The sequence below is a fragment of the Babylonia areolata genome, chromosome 21 (genome assembly GCF_041734735.1).
Source record: "Babylonia areolata isolate BAREFJ2019XMU chromosome 21, ASM4173473v1, whole genome shotgun sequence".
NCBI classification, from domain to species: Eukaryota; Metazoa; Mollusca; class Gastropoda; order Neogastropoda; family Buccinidae; genus Babylonia; species Babylonia areolata.
The window spans coordinates 26346552-26362926 of NC_134896.1; the positions used below are offsets into that span (position 1 = coordinate 26346552).

Sequence of the window (16375 nt, forward strand, 5' to 3'; positions counted from 1 at the left end):
GAGGCAAAAAAGGTTTCCTTTCCAAACAGCGGGTTACAACGTGCTCTGCCGTCAAACGACCCTTGCAAGTACATCAGTCTTTTTTTTTTCACAAGGCCTGACTATGCGCGTTGGGTTACGCTGCTGGTCAGGCATCTGCTTAGCAGATGTGTAGCGTATATGGCTTTGTTCGAACGCAGCGACGCCTTGAGTTACTGATACTGATGGTGACACTGTGCTTCTGATGTAAATATTTCAGGTAACTGTGTTTGGAAAATACTATTGTTCAGGGTAGTGTCCCTTGACAAATGTCGTCTGTTGGCAAAAGCAACGTTCAATCACAAGGCACACACTAATGTTTGTTTTATGACAACGTTTCCAAGACTTGATCTGAATGGGTACGTTACAGTGGAATAGCTTAACAATGTCCGCTGTTTTTGCAACGCACTAGGAAAGCGGAGATAGTTCAGAATGTATCTCGATCTCCAAAATTAGGTAACATATGAAACCAAACGCTCCCCACTCAGCACTGCCATAGTAAACCTAGTCCAGATTCAAATGGCAACTGTTGAAATAACATACAAGATGGAAGGAAAAATGCTTGCACCAGTCGTACTTATAGAAGTTTGTGTAGGTACACGTGAGTATGCGTATTCATTATTGCCATTGTGTTCGTTGTCGCGCGCGCACACACACACACACACACACACACACATGCACAAGCAGTGTGTGTGTGCGCATGTGAAGTTTTGCTTCAGCTGTTGAATGTTGTTCTAACCTGTAGTGCACAGACACAATGTAACTACTGGTCCACCATTTTGATATTAACTGTGTTGACTGTAGTAATCATTGTTGACTGTAATAATCATGGATGTGTGTGTGTGTGTGTGTGTGAAAACTCCCCAGAAAATGATTGTCTGCTTTCACTGACTGTGATCATTTGCCCTTTCACAGACAACAATCATGGACAAAACAGAATGCCCCAGCACTGGGGGAATGTCTTCCAAGCAAGCGGCAGTGCAGCAGTCCCCTTCCCTTGGTTCATGCATGGAGGCCAACACCCCAGATTCCCAATCTGCAGTCAGTTCACAAGGGGAGGAGGAGCCAGTCTCCAAACGCCCCAGACGCAGCTTTTCACCCTGTTCCAGCAAAGAGGCTTCTGTCCACCCTCAGTTGGCTGTAGGTGAGATGGTCAGCAGTCCAACTTGCCCAGAAGGAAGGGGTTTGCATGCACTCTTTTTTCTGTTTAAGAAGCATATAATATTTATATTTGTTGCGATGGTATAGTGAACTTTGATGAGAATGATGTACTATCTGTGTGTTTGTTACCATGCTTCTGTTATCTTGTGTCTGTATGCAAGTTCAGAGTTGGCACATACAGTTTTTTTCCCCTCCAGCATTACTGAATTGTTTTATAAACCTGTTCACCTTTCTCTATGATTAACTTTAAGTTAGTAGGATTGCAGCCATGGCAGATTTCTCTGCCTGAATGGCTTTTCATTCTGTTTATGACAGTAGTTTTGGCTTGGATAAAGAAATGTTTCACAGATATCACTGATCACTGACACATTGTCTATGTTTCTCAGTATCAGTGATTAAAATCATTGTTCCAGTTTATCATTGGAGTGGGGACAGTTAATGTATATGTTTGTCTTGAAGTTGAAAATCATATTTGCTTTTGCATGCTGCTGTTGGTGCTTTTGTCCATTTGTTGTGGTCTTTGAGATTTGAAATGGGGTCTACAAGCTGAAACTGATGTGTCGTGTGTTGCTTTCTTGTTGATTTTAGTTTGCTTTCCTGTTTTCTTTGTGCATGTATGAATATTGTGAATGCAGTTCTGTTCACTTTTGAATGTCGTTCTTAGGTATCATTAGGGACTGTTTAAAACAGAAATCAAGTGTATTATCCACCTCTAATTTTAGAAGGTGAACTGTTCAAACTAAATTTTAAGAACCAGTGGAAACTGTATGTTGTTTTGAAATGATTTAAGTGTTCTTGTATGTGTATGTGGATTAACTGTCTTCCATCTTTTGTCCAGAACAGAATAGTAAATCAGAATGGTAATTAGAGTAATGTCTGTCTATATGGTGAGTGGTAAAAATGGTTATAAGTATAAAATCCCATTTATAGATAATATACAAGTAAACATGGGATTTTCTTTTCACGAATGCAAAATGAAAGAAATACTGTGTTATCGTTTTATGCCTATTGTATTGATTATGTTATATTGTAGTGCATTTTATTCAGACCATCAGCAGAAAGAGTGTCAACTTCCACGGCAATGGGAACTGACGGAGCTGGGTGCTTGCTATCAGGCGAATGGAGATGTGTTGGCAGCGCAGGGTAACAGTCGTCACCCAGTGACCTTCACTGTCATGTCTTACAACATCCTGGCACAAGACCTCATCAACCTTAACCCTGATCTCTATACCTTCAGCAGTCCCGAGTCACTGAACTGGGAACAGCGAAGATGTCGATTGGTGGCGGAGATAGTGTATCATAATGCTGATGTGAGTAGTGTCCATAGAGTCATGATGAATGCTAATGAAAATCCTTTTAGAAGATGTGATTGTGAATTATCTGTCAAAAGTACAGACCTGCCATTAGTTTGATGGAACAAGCATGATATTTTGGGTCATGCCTCAAGCGATGGTGTTGACCAGCAGTGCTCAAATAACAGTATTATTTTGACAAGAATAAAAACTGATGCTCCATTCTGCATCATTGGTTTGTTAATTTGGTGGGTTTTTTTGTTTTTTTAATAAGTGTGGGTAGGAGCAGGTTCTTAGACCTGTGTTGAAAGTTTGGTGTTTTGCAATACTTACTTCATTATACATTTGAAATGGCTCCTATCTGCAGTTTTTAAAGTATGGCTGATCTGGAATATATCAGGTTGTTATTACACACATACATGCATGTATGCATGCATGCATACATGCATGCATGTGTACACACACACACACACACACACACACACACACACACACACACACTCACTTTCTTACACAAATACTACAATGTGAATATGTAACAAATATTAATGTTCTGCCCCTAACCAGCTGGCAGAATGAGGGCACAAGCAAGCAGCAAATGTTGCCAGTTGCTGTTGTCATTCTTATTGTATAGACAGTTTGACAATATTTTTTGTTGTTGTGCTTTCAGTATTAGTAAGAATACCATGTAAAATCTTCATGCCTTAAACTTTATTAGTTTGTGGATAAACAGGAAAGTCTGAAGCTCTAGAGGAATATGAGAGAATGATATTCAAAGAACATTGTCAATGATGTAAATAAGTGCAAGAGAAATGATGCAGAGACTGTAGTTCACAACAGTAAAAAATGATTTCATGATTTGCAAATGTTGCAGATTTTATGTCTCCAAGAAGTACAAGAGAATCATTTCTATAACGACATCAAGCCAAAACTGGAGACGTTTGGTAAGTGCTGTACATTCAACCACTTTTGGAACAATTTGATAGATAATATTCGTCATATCTGTGTTTTGATTTACAAACTGACATAAATGAATGCTACTCACCTGACTCTGGTTATCGCATCAGCGACCATCTTCTCCCTGCCCACAGTACACTTCGTCTTTGGGCATGTTTTTTTTTTACGTGCCCAGCCCTCTCTTACAATCTGACCTCTGCTCTCACACTGCTACTGTCACCATGGTGAACATCAATTACATTAGAGCATTGCTGTCAAATACAGCAGGGCATAAACAATGACAACTTCATGATGACATGACACAGCATATCAGCCTGGGTATCGGCAGAGTAAAGACAAAAAGAGGAAGAGAGAGGGCAGACTTCGCCGTTTGTGGGGCTCTGTTCCCTGCACTGATCGTCCTGTCTCCGATGTCAGCCCTGCTGTTGCTGTGACTGTCACTGACAACCTCAACATTCATGTTCAAGCTAATTCCTTTACTTCCCATGACAGTCTCCTTTCTGACACTTTTCCAAAATGCAGTGTATCTCCTGTGATTGGCTCTGGTCTGCTTTCTACCCCTTCCACACCTATCTCAACTCCAGGACCTTTCTCTGCCTTCCCACTGTCCTCCACTGCTCAGTCACCATCATCTCCTTCCATTGCCTGTCTGTCTGACTCAACTGCTTCACCATTAAATTCCTCTAAGCCTGCCTTTGATCTCTTTCATACCTGCCTGGTCAATGCTCAGTCTGTCTGCCCTGATCAAAAGACTATATTTCTGATTGTATTTTTGAAAATAACTTTGATATCGTATTTCTTTCTGAAACCTGGCTAAAATCACAAGGTCACGAACCCAAACTGAAACAGCTTACCCCCCAGATACAAAACCAAGTCACTTCCTCGACTGTCTCGTGGAGGTGGCATCACCACCGTCTACAGAGACATCTCGGAGTCTTCTCTTTCCTTCTCCCATAACCCCACCTTTCCACATGATACTTTTGAAATGTTCGAAGTCACTCTCAATGTTCCCGGTCACTCAATCATCTTCTGTTGTCTCTATCGTCCTCCTCCTAGTCCAAAAAACAACCTAACGTCTTCACTGTTTCACGATGAGTTCCAAACACTACTTCATTACTACAACCTTCATTCTCACAAACTTATCATCCTCAGAGATTTCAATTTTCATTTCGACAACCAGACTTCCGCTGATGTCAAACGCCTATGTCTGTCTCTGTCCAATCATTCTCTCTCTCAGCTCGTTACAGAACCAACGCACAGATCTGGCCATACGTTGGACTGGCTCCTCACACGTGACTGATGCTATGATTGCGTCAGTGACTGTAACTGACAAACTTCCTTTTGACCATTCTGCTGTCATATTCTAGCTTAATATTTCAAAACCTACCAGAACCAAAAATCTGTTACTCATTGCAACCTGAAATCTATCAACATTAACACTTTTTCTTCTCAAGCTGCTGAACGCCTTTCCAGTATTTTTTCCCGTACTGACATCTCTACACATTACAACACTGTCCTCTCTCAAGTGCTGGATGAACATGCACCCTCCACTACCCTCATGCTCCCTGATAGACCTTCCACCCCATGGTACACACAAGACATTCGACTTGCAAAACGCAAACGTCACCAATGGGAATGGCGATGGCAATCAAAACTGAAAATCCACAATCAGATATTCCGAAAACAAATAAATAAAGTCAAACATATGATCTCATCAGGGAAGACAAAATCTTTTCTTCTGAAGTTCTGGATGCCACACCCACCAAATTGCTTTATCATGTCAAATCTTCTCAGTACTGCAAAAAAGACTCATCTTCCTTCTGCCTACAGTTTATCTGAACTCCCCAGTGTCTTCTCCTCTTTGTTTTTAGATAAAGTCCAAAATATTCATACCATCTTAGACCAAATGCCTTTCCAACCTGCTCAACCTGATCCTCAATTCAACGGTACTCCTCTCCATTCCATTAATCCATCAACTGAAACAGAAGTCCATGAAGTCCTGAAAGAAATGATAATAAAAATCCTGTGGGCTTGATCCTATACCAGCCTCTGTCTTTTCCCATGTGTCTCACAGCTTCTCCCCACAACCACCAATATTGTCAACTCATCCCTTCTCACTGGAACGTTTCCATCCACTTTCAAAACTGCAATTGTCTGGCCTTTTCTGAAGAAACCCAACCTTGACACAAACATTTTGAAAAACTATCAAGCAGTTTATAATCTTCCATTCCTGTCCAAACTCCTTGAAAAAGCTGTCCTGAAGCAGCTCAACAACCACCTTTGTTTCAACAATCTCATCCACCCATTTCAGTCTGCATATCATGCTGACCACAGCACTGAAACCACTCTCCTCCACATCCTGAATAATCTACTGCTAGCGTCCAACTCAGGACAAATTTCCCTTCTCACTCTTCTCGACTTGTCAGCTGCCTTTGATACGATAGACCATTCAATCCTTCTTTCCCGTCTTCTTTTTACATTTGCTGTCAACGGCACTGTTCTAAACTGGTTCAAATCTTATCTCACTGATTGATTCCAGTTTGTCATTGTTAATAATTTCTAGTCTGAACCCGTTAAAATCAAACATGGAGTCCCACAGGGATCTGTTTTAGGCCCAGTGCTCTTCACACTGTACACTGCTCCTCGCTGAAATTATCAACCGCCATAATGTCAGTCATTATTTTAATGCTGATGACACTCAACTCCAGAAGAGTGATACCCCTGAAAAATTGTGGTTGCTCTTGCAAGAAACATCCAACTGCTTCCTGGACATAAAAAAAACTGGATGACTCTAAATAAGTTACAATTGAAGGTGGACAAAACTGAAGCAATGATCATAGGAACTATGCAAAAACTCTCTTTCATCACATCTGACACAATCAAACTTGGCAGTACATCCATCCCTCTTTCCAGTTCAGTCAGGAACCATGGCTTTGTCCTTCACAACACACTGTCTGTGCAAAAATTTACCAGTCAGACATATCAATCCTGCTACTGTCAATTGCGGAGCATCAGTTCTGTCTTGAAATATCTGTCCACTGACGCAACATCTAGACTTTTCGTTTCTCTCATTCTCTCTCACCTTGACTACTGTAACTCTCTATTGTCTGGTTTGCCTGCTTCATCCATTCAGTCCCTTAAGCGCATACAAAACTCTGCTGCCTGACTTGTCCTCAGAAAGAAAAGATCTGAGCATATCACTCCTCTTTTACAACATCTCCACTGGCTCCCTGTCTCACACAGAATAAAGTACAAGATCAGTGCTGTATGTTATAAATGTATTCACAAATCTGCCCCTTCCTATCTCTGTGGCTGCCTTCACCTCTACACTCCATCTCGCTCTCTACGATCAGCTTCGGATCCACTCCGTTTGCGCATACCAAACACACGACTGTTGGCCACTGTTCTTTCTCTGTCTCTGGACCTTGCAGTTGGAATGAACTTCCTCTTTCGCTTTGTCAGGTCTCTGCACTCAGCTCTTTCAAGTCTGGCCTTAAAACCCACCTCTTCCGAAAATAGCCTCCCTTCCCTGCCTCTTCCTTGTTTTCAGTTTCTCCAGTTTTAGAGTTATGCATGCATGTGATTGACTGGTGCGAAAGCGCTTTGATTCGTCTCTGCATAAGATTCAGCGCTATATAAATATCATTATTATTATTATTATTGTTATTGAACAATACTATCTATCTATATATACATACACACAGATTGTGGTCTTCTGTGTTGGTAAATTTAGGCATATTAGGCAGCAGCTGACATGAATTTGAAAGTATTCACTTTTTCTCCTCCAATTTATGATTATGCTTGAAGAAGGCTGTAATCACAACACTGAACTGGACAGGCTGTGTCATTTTTATTCCAGTTCGTGTGGTATACACATTCAGCATCTGGTTTGGAGTCAGCAGAAAAATCCCACAGTGATAGGTCTGTGATGGGGATCAAACTCATGTCCCCCACAAATCAGTCTGCAGTGTTAACCACTTTGACTTGGTTGCTTGTAGCATCAACGGTTTTAGCTTTTCAAGTGGTTTCATGTGTGCAGACACAAATAAACAGTGCTAACTTTCATAACAGGGAGAGAACTCTTGCTTGTTATAGTGCTTACACAATGATTGTGTTTCAGTGATCAGTACAATGATTGTGTTACAATGCCAACAGATTGGGGGGGGAAAAAAGTGTCTCTATGATATACTTTTTAAAAAAAAAGTGTGTCATGATGACCCTTTTTGTTGGTCGTTTAGGCATGTATGTGCGTGATGGGAAATATTTCTCCCCCACCCACCCCTTGAAAAAAAAGTCAAGATTTGTTTTTCTCTTCCACCACATTTACGGATCAAATACAAATTGAATAATTTATGAATGGATGAAAAACAGTCCATGTTCCTTGTGCCTTGCTGCAGGTTACACGGGATGCTATCAGAAGAGGACAGGAGACAAAAGTGACGGCTGTGCCACCATGTGGAAAAAGGACAAGTTTCATGTGCTCCGCTGGACTCCTGTCATCTACTGTCGTGGAGGACTCCTTGATCGAGACAACATCGCTCTTGTTGTCGAGTTGCAGCCCTTGAGGTGTGCGCAGGGTGCAAAGGTGAGTCTTTTGTTTGGGATGGTTTGGGACAGGAGGTTTTATGCACTTGTGCAGGACAAGAGTGTGATATATATATGTGTGTGTGTATGTTTGCTGTCAGGTAGTGAGTTCATGACAAGTCTTTTTTGTCTGCAGATTCATTGGTACTCTATTGTAGAGACAAATGGCAGTCTTCACTTAAGAGAATTAGGATGCATAATGGATTGGGTTATGCATATGTTTTTAATCAGAAAAGGCACCACTGAACACCACTAAAATTCAGTGCAGGGTGGCATTATGGCAGTCTGGCAATGCTATTTCTGTGTGGACCGCAGCTGAGACTTCAACACAACAAGCTTGGGTCTGGCTGTGTATGATGAATATATATTAAACCCTTCAATGATTGTAACTGATGGTTCTTTGAATCCTACCAGACAGCTATAGATATTTAAGATACATTTGAAAATAGATTTTTTTTAAATGGATGTTGCAGGAGACGAAGCACAACCCAGAAGACAAAGTGTTGATTGCCAACACTCACCTGCTCTTCAACCCTCGTCGAGGTGACATCAAATTAGCACAGCTGATGATCCTGTTGGCCGAGATTGACAAACACGCCTACCTTGGACCTTCATTGGAAAGGCAGCCTCCCTCCAGTACCACCCCAACCTGGGACAACATGGGAGCAGAGCGATACTGTCCTGTCATTATGGCAGGAGACTTTAACATGGAACCTCACAGTGACCTGTACAAGTTCCTCATCACAAGCGCCCTCAAATACGAGGGCTTGATCACCAAGGAGATGTCTGGGCAGCAGGAAAGCTGGAGGGGTGGCAGCAACTTCCTTCAGCGCCACTTTCTGTCACCAATGTATGGGGTGACGGATTTGTGCCAGTACCACAGCGTGGCAGTGGAGCGCCTTCGGCAGTCCTATCAGTCTTACAACAATGCTTCCCTCTCACAGTCCACAGACACTGCAATGGGTCAGAGTTACAAAGGACAGAATGACAAACAGGCAGCCGTGGGACAAGGTCTTCAGAGGGAAAACAAGAACTCTGCAGAGAAAGATTGCGAGAAGTCGCCCAGATCAGACTGCTGTGCAGAGGGCACGGTCACTGACAGTGACACAGTCAGTGTTGAGAACTGTCACTGTGATCATGCTGACAGGACAGAGAAGAGACACTCCAGGAAGAAGGACCTGCCCCCTCTGATGCCCAACAGTTCCGGGTGCCTGTCCCATCGCCTCAACCTTTTCTCAGCCTACAGGCACAAGGTCCAACGCTTGGGCGATGTGAATGAAGTGACCACACATCACAGCCGTGCTGAGTGCACAGTGGACTACATTTTTTACTCGGTGGACTACAAAGATGTGTGTGTGAAGGAGGAGGAGGTGGAGGTGAGGGTGGTGGAGGAGGGACACCTCAAGCTGCTGGGCCGCTACGGTCTGATGTCTGGGGAGGAACTGGACGCATTAGGGGGCATTCCCAACGCGCTAGTCCCCTCCGATCATTTGTGTCTTATAACTAAGTTTCTGCTGTTGTGATGTTTCTGTTTCTTTTCCCTGCCAGTCATCTCCTTATCCACCTCATTATCATCTCTTCTTCATACCACAACTGTTGTGTGAAGCTGCTGCTTTGTGTGATTACAACATTAAATATGAAAACAAGATTGTATGTTTAGTATGCTGATGAAGATTCTTGGTATGCCAAGTTTAGAATTCAGTCATAGTGAGAAACTTTGTTAGAAAGGGTGTGTTTGTTGAAAATAATGCATGAACAGAATAAAATGATAATAGATGTTGAGTCAGTACAGAATGATGCCAAGCTGCTGTGTGTTGGTGTTGGTGATGTGGGATATAGACCACAAATACAGGGTACTTTCACACAATCTGATATCATGATCTTAGATGAAAAGACTATAAATAAATAAATGAACGATTTCACGCAAAGGAATGTACAACCAAGCAAGGAATTAAATTTCATATATTCATTATAAATATGATATAAATCAATATAAATGGATATAGATATTTGTTTACTCAGTTGATAATTTAGTGTATTAGAATGAGAATGAACTGATCATTACAAAACAAAAAACATTTTTCACACATGTGATGATGTTCGTCCTTTGGATTTGAAGATGACCACGGCTTCAAAAATCAGATGGAAGATCAATGGCTGTGTGTCTGGAGGTGATTGATGAGGCCAGTCCAGGCCCTGAGGTCTCGCCCACATGTTGGACACAAGTGAGTGGGTGTTGTGGCAGTGGATGTTGCTTGATGCTTTCGTTGCGCCTAGGTGATGCTTCAGCTGCACGAGATCTCCTGTGGTGATCTTGCTGCACCAAGCTGGATGGTCCAGAGCAAGCGTCGCCCACGTGTTGATTTCAACGCCCAGGTCTTTGAAGAACGCTTTGAGGCAGTCTTTGTAGCGTTTCTTCTGCCCTCCAACTAAGCGCTTGCCCTGACACAGTTCTCCGTGCAGCAGCTGCTTAGGCAGTCGACTGTCTGGCATTCTGACCACATGTCCAGCCAACCTGGCTTGGGCTTTCTGCAGGAGGGTGTAGACACTGCAGAGGCCAGCTCGGTCCAGGACTTTTGTGTCAGGGACTTTGTCCTGCCACTTGATGTGGAAGAGTCTGCAGAGACAGCTCAGATGGAAGCGAGTGAGCTGTTTTGCATATCTGCTGTAGACAGTCCAGGTCTCGCTGGCATAAAGAAGGGTGGTAAGGACCAGTGCACAATTTACCTTCAGCTTGGTGGTAGCACTGAGTTCACACACACACATGTATACACTCATATATTCATATAGTCACTTACAAATTCACTGATATGTATTGTGATGCATAAATGCAGTGCATATTGAATATTCATTCTCTAACTTAGAACTTATACATCCGTGCCATGCATAGGAGAGTGTCTTTGCTCTGAAGTGAACAGGATTCACTGTTTTGCTGCTTGTCTGCAATCTGCCATGCTTGATTCTGAAATTGTGCCCACCTCACCATTGATTTAGATGCTTTGACAACAGTCTTGCACAAAGTACTGTTGGTCAAGTTGTAAAGATTCCACAGGATAGTAGATGGCAGTCATATTCTTGATATGGTTGCATAGATATAACTTTTCACACAGTGACATTGATGACAAGTTTCACTGTACACAGTTCTTGGCTTAGATTTGCTGTATAATGATCAGGGTTATGATGTTTGACTCTGTGGCTCTGGACACAGCAGTTTGTGCAAAGTTACATATCATCAAGCATTATGACAATACAGTGGAGCGCATGACAATTTGAAAGACTGTGAAATAGTGATGATTTCTAATAGATGATTCCATAAGGACATTCCAACTAGAAAGATGAAAGCTCTGAATAGATGGAAGATGGATGAAAATTAAAAGATTGGAAGTCAGAACAGTGTGCAGCCATAAATGTGTGCACCTGCACTTTTGCTAAGTATTTTATCTCATGCATCCATGCATCTCACACTATCACCATGGTAATATATGTGACCTCCAGGCAACCTGAAAACAATAATTTGATTAGTATGGTTTCAGAGCTTACAATGCTACTGTTCAATACCCCAGGTTGATATTGCTTTGGTCAGAGCTGGAACAGATGAAATAAATGCATGATTACGTCACTGAGATCCTGTTGAACCAGATCATGGTGACCCACAAACATATCACTTGAATTATTGATTTCCTTTCCTCAAACAGACCTGTGATTGTGAAACGATATGGATATATACAGTCTACAAATGTGGTCTGATAGTCTGTCACTTAGCATTGACTATCATGCTGTGATTGGCCATAGTGTGCAGTTCTATAGCATCAATATACAGTTCTCTCAGTGACAGAATATTTAAGCCATGGTGTCTCCAATCATGCATTAACGTTGTAACAACCAAAGTGTTTGGATGACGACATACTTACATCTTTTATTCACTCCTCATTTATTGTAGTGAGTTGAGATGTCCTTGACACATCCATTTCCTTGACAAAGGACACTGCTTTCTGTGAAATAAAATTGTTTTTTTACAAATTTTAAATTCTTAAGAGGTAAGGGGGGATTGGATTACGAGAGGGTCAATTTTTTCAAAGACAGCAACTTGGGGCCTTTTAAATCTCTGTGAGGGAGAGAGCCATTTGTTATGCATGACATGGCTCAAGATTTGTCCCCTGTGAACTCATCAGATATCTAAGCAAAGGCAGTGAACCATCCTTCCACTGTACTTAAAGTCATCTCAGTTCAGATGTATTCCAAATCTCTGCAAGAAAAAAACCACAATCTAAATGCTTCATGAAGCTGCCAGAGATCAAAGTTATGGTTACAGGAAGACAGCACAAGATAGGCAGTAGTGGAGATCTCTTGTGGAGGCCTTACGAGCCACAAGGATTGGAGACTGCAATGTGTTGAATGCTTTGTGGCCGACGTTTGCCTAGAATTTAATTAATCACTTTGAAACTACATGGTCTTTCATATATGTACATATCTAGCTGTATATATATTTTTTGATTTATGTACCACCTGTGAAAAAGAACTTAAATTTCTTCTTCACTTGGTTCTAAACTGAGCCATTGGAGAGGCAGATTTATGATCATTGATCTGTGGCCATTAGTCTTACAGATTAGAAGATAAACCAAGGTCCTATGTGCAACATGCACTTGCCACACATGAAAGAACCCACAGCAACAAAAGATTGTCCCTAGCAAAATTCTGCCCCCCCCCCCCCAAAAAAAAAAAAATCTACTTTGTAAAAAATCAACAACAACAAAAAAAAAAACAAACTTGCAGACTGAAAGAAAGATGAAAAAGTATTGGTGGCACTGCACTGTGGTGATGTGCTTTCCCTGGAGAGGTCAGCCTGAATTTTACACAGAGATGTCTGTTTTATTAAAAAGTAATACAATACAATACAATTTGAGTAAAAGCTGTTGTTGTTGTTTTTTCTATTCTATTTTATTTTCTAATGTTCACTTGTGTAGTGAATGACAAAGACTGTGTAAAAGAGGTTCTGACCTCTGACTTGGGTGGTTTGAATTCAGATGCTGATCAGTGTGTTAGTTTCCTCTTCACAGCGAGTTCGATAGTGCTCTCATTCAAGACCACATGTGCGAATATGTCCACAAGTGCAAGCTGCCCTACTTTGTCCAGTCGCAGAGTGAACTTTAGAAAATAAAATGTGCGTTCAAAGAATTGAAGTGGTCTGTAAATTGTGAACACCTAAGTGGCAACAGGTCCTCCTCAGCAGCTGTGGGTGTGTATGATAGCCACATCCAATTATGATCATTAGAACAGGAGGAGACAACTGCTGTCCCAAGTGTCTGGGCTAGAATTTGATTGTAGTGGAGATTATCTTGCCCAAGTTACAAAACAACCCTCTCGCCCAAGAGGAGTTTTGGACAGTCTGAGTTGGGTTGGCCGAAAAGTCCAACTGGCTGTGGGTGAGCACCGCTGTAAACACAGAGAACACAGAATCACCTGGGAAAACAGTAAGAGCTTGGCCATTGAAACCACCACCTCCAATAGAGAAAATCAGAGCAGTAAAGATCATGCAGGGAGATGGAGGGAGGTAAAAGTGTTCTGCTTTCTTTCATGTTTGTTAGTGTTTCTGATTTTTTTTTTTTTTCTGGGAAGCTGAAAACTTTGTTGTGAAGTGGAAATCAATTAGATATATGTGTGTGCATGTCTGTTTGATCCCCTGTTCAGCCATTAAGTAATTCTCTTCCTTTTTCTTCTTCTTCGTTCGTGGGCTGCAACTTCCCTGTTCACTCATATGTACATGAGTGGGCTTTTACATGTATGACCATTTTTACCCCGCCATGTAGGCAGCCATACTTCATTTTCAGGGGGATTCTCTTCCATTCCTCTTTCTTCTGAAGTCATCAAAACAGCTTGCTCACTTGTGTGTCAAATAACCTGGATATGGATTACAAACATCTTTAACTATGCAACTGATAATCTATGTTATAATGATTACAATAAAAATGATGGTGTGTGTGTGCAATGTTTCTTGATTTGTGTGATGCATGCAAGAAATAAAAGATATCTTTCATACTTCCAGATGTTTTTATTTTATACATTTCTGAATTTTATATTTGTATGTTGGAGGAAGATGTGATTGTTTCATTTGGCAAAGAAGGACTGTTATTTTAAAACAAAACACCTCTTTTAGACAGTAATAAAACAACAACAATGAAGTCACAAATGTGTCCATCTTCTATATATGTGTCGGTTTATCTGTCCATTCTATCCGTCCATCACTACATACATAGATCATACAATCACAGATATACATGAAAATGCACTATACACATTCATTCAGTATAAGTTACTCCTCAGACATGAGTAACATTAACATATATAGACACAAAGACACATAACTGAAAGTAACTTTTAAGATATGTAATAGTTCACATCTTTGGTGATGTGAACATTGCATGCTTCCACAAGATGGGTCTGGCCTTATCTGAATGTTGTCTCTGTTAAGAAAAAAAATGATAAGAAGAAAAAAGCAGCTTTACATCTATTTGCATTCATGAGCGACACCCTCCACTTACACATAAACACATGCATGGTGCACATACACACAGATCACTTGTCCACACACACACACACACACACACACACCTTATGTCACTTTAAGTGGAAAGACAATTGAAGACAACACACACACACACACACACACACACTGACATAATTATGTACTCACATAAACCCACCCCCATAAAGACCATATGATTTTTGTAATTTATATTCACCATGGAGATCCTGGAAAGAATTGCTAGTATTTTTTAATATAAGCGTTTTTTATGCATGTCAGATGTTAGACATGCTAAAACTAATCCTGACCCAAATCAAAGACAAGAACTGATGCTGACATCTGCACATTTGCACACTTTTCACAAAGCTAAGCTAAAGACTTCAGAATAGTCTATATTCTAAGATACACTCTTTTTGTTTTATTTTTTTCATTGCCCAATCTTCTGTACCACTTCAGTGGCATAACTCTCATGGTGCTCATCATGTATCTCATCAATACAGCCACACCCAGGCTCATTCTGTTATAGTCCAAATGCTGACAGCCCACACACAGATAAATCACAATGAAGCCATATATAGGAGGAACGATCCCCCCCCCTCTCCCCCGCCCCCCTGCCACCCCTCTGCATTCAGACAAATTCATAAATCCTACTTTACGTCTACTAGGCAGATGCCTGACAGGTGCAATAGCTGAATGGTTAAAAGCATTGGACTTTCAATCTGAGGGCCCCAGGTTTGAATCTCGGTGGCTCATGTTAGGTAAAGCGTAGAGATTTTTCTGATCTCCCAGGTCAACATATGTGCAGACCTGCTAGTGCCTGAACCCCCTTCGTGTGTATACGCACGCAGAAGATCACATACGCACATTAAAGATCCTGTAATCCATGTTAGTGTTCGGTGGGTTATGGAAACAAGAACATACCCAGCATGCACACCACCAAAAACGGAGTATGGTTACCTACATGGCTGGGTAAATAAACAAAACATTCATTCACGTAAAATGTTAAATGTTACATGTTTGAGTGTGTATGTGTGCGTGCCTGAAATCTGATTGAATGACACAGGAAACGAATTATGAGTGCCCAGTGGCAGCTGTCAGTCGGATCTACCCAGGTATGCAGCCTGTTGTGTAAATGACCCCGTGTTTGTAAAGTGCTTAGAGCTTGGTCTCCGTCCAAGGATAGGCGCTATATAAGTATCAATATCAATAAAAAAAAGCATAACCCAATGTAACCCAACATGCTAGTCAGGCCTTGAATGCATGCAAATAGATGCCTGACAACAGAATAACCCAATGATCTAGTCAGGCCATGAGTGCATGCATGTATATTTATATACCTATGAGAGTGGATTTCTTCTACAGAATTTTGCCAGAGGACAACACTGTTGCCATGGGCTCTTTTTCAGTGTGCCATGTGCAAAATGCAGCACCTTGGTTTATTCGAATGACCAGACGCTCAGTTCATTTTTTCCAGTCAAACTTGGGAGAAAGGGCAAGAGTAGGAATCAAACCCACACCCTCATGGACACTGCATTGGAAAATAAACAAGTCATCCATTCTGCCATCCTTCTTCAAGGTGTCTGACCTCACAGTCTTTCCTCACTGAACACTTACCATAGGTGTGGAATTGGAGGGAAACTAAAGACTAAGATCACTGTGAGGCAGAACATGGAAAACCACTGTTTTAGTGACAAGTGTTCTGTATTTCTTTTGTAATACTAGATAGGGATGAGAACAATGTTGTAAAGATTCATTTTAATATGAGACCACATTTCAGTACACACTCTGGCATCAACCAGGCCTGAGAAATGTATATACCTGTAGTGTTGGTTTGGAAATT

At 41.3% G+C, this 16375-nt stretch overlaps 1 protein-coding gene across 3 annotated transcripts; it reads left to right on the forward strand.

Annotated features, from left to right (window-relative positions):
- The first annotated feature begins 289 nt into the window (after nt 1-289).
- On the forward strand, nt 290-12711 carry LOC143296313 (protein angel homolog 1-like). 3 transcript variants are annotated; one of them, XM_076608173.1, is made up of 6 exons: nt 290-377; nt 934-1201; nt 2227-2489; nt 3346-3415; nt 7826-8013; nt 8486-12711. In XM_076608173.1, exons 2-6 carry the CDS (start codon nt 943-945, stop codon nt 9533-9535), a joined length of 1830 nt encoding a protein of 609 aa, XP_076464288.1. In that variant the 5' UTR covers nt 290-377; nt 934-942; the 3' UTR covers nt 9536-12711. The 3 variants fall into 3 exon arrangements, with proteins under 3 accessions (XP_076464288.1, XP_076464290.1, XP_076464289.1); XM_076608175.1 differs by having other exon boundaries at nt 934-1162; XM_076608174.1 differs by having other exon boundaries at nt 934-1158.
- Nucleotides 12712-16375: the final 3664 nt, after the last annotated feature.

Excerpts from the sequence above, each read along its gene's own strand:
- LOC143296313 (XM_076608173.1), top strand. The coding sequence starts at position 943 with ATGGACAAAACAGAATGCCCCAGCACTGGGGGAATGTCTTCCAAGCAA. Across the intron at positions 3,416-7,825 it reads GCCAAAACTGGAGACGTTTG|GTTACACGGGATGCTATCAG; the intron begins GTAAGTGCTGTA and ends GCCTTGCTGCAG. Across the intron at positions 8,014-8,485 it reads GGTGTGCGCAGGGTGCAAAG|GAGACGAAGCACAACCCAGA; the intron begins GTGAGTCTTTTG and ends TGGATGTTGCAG.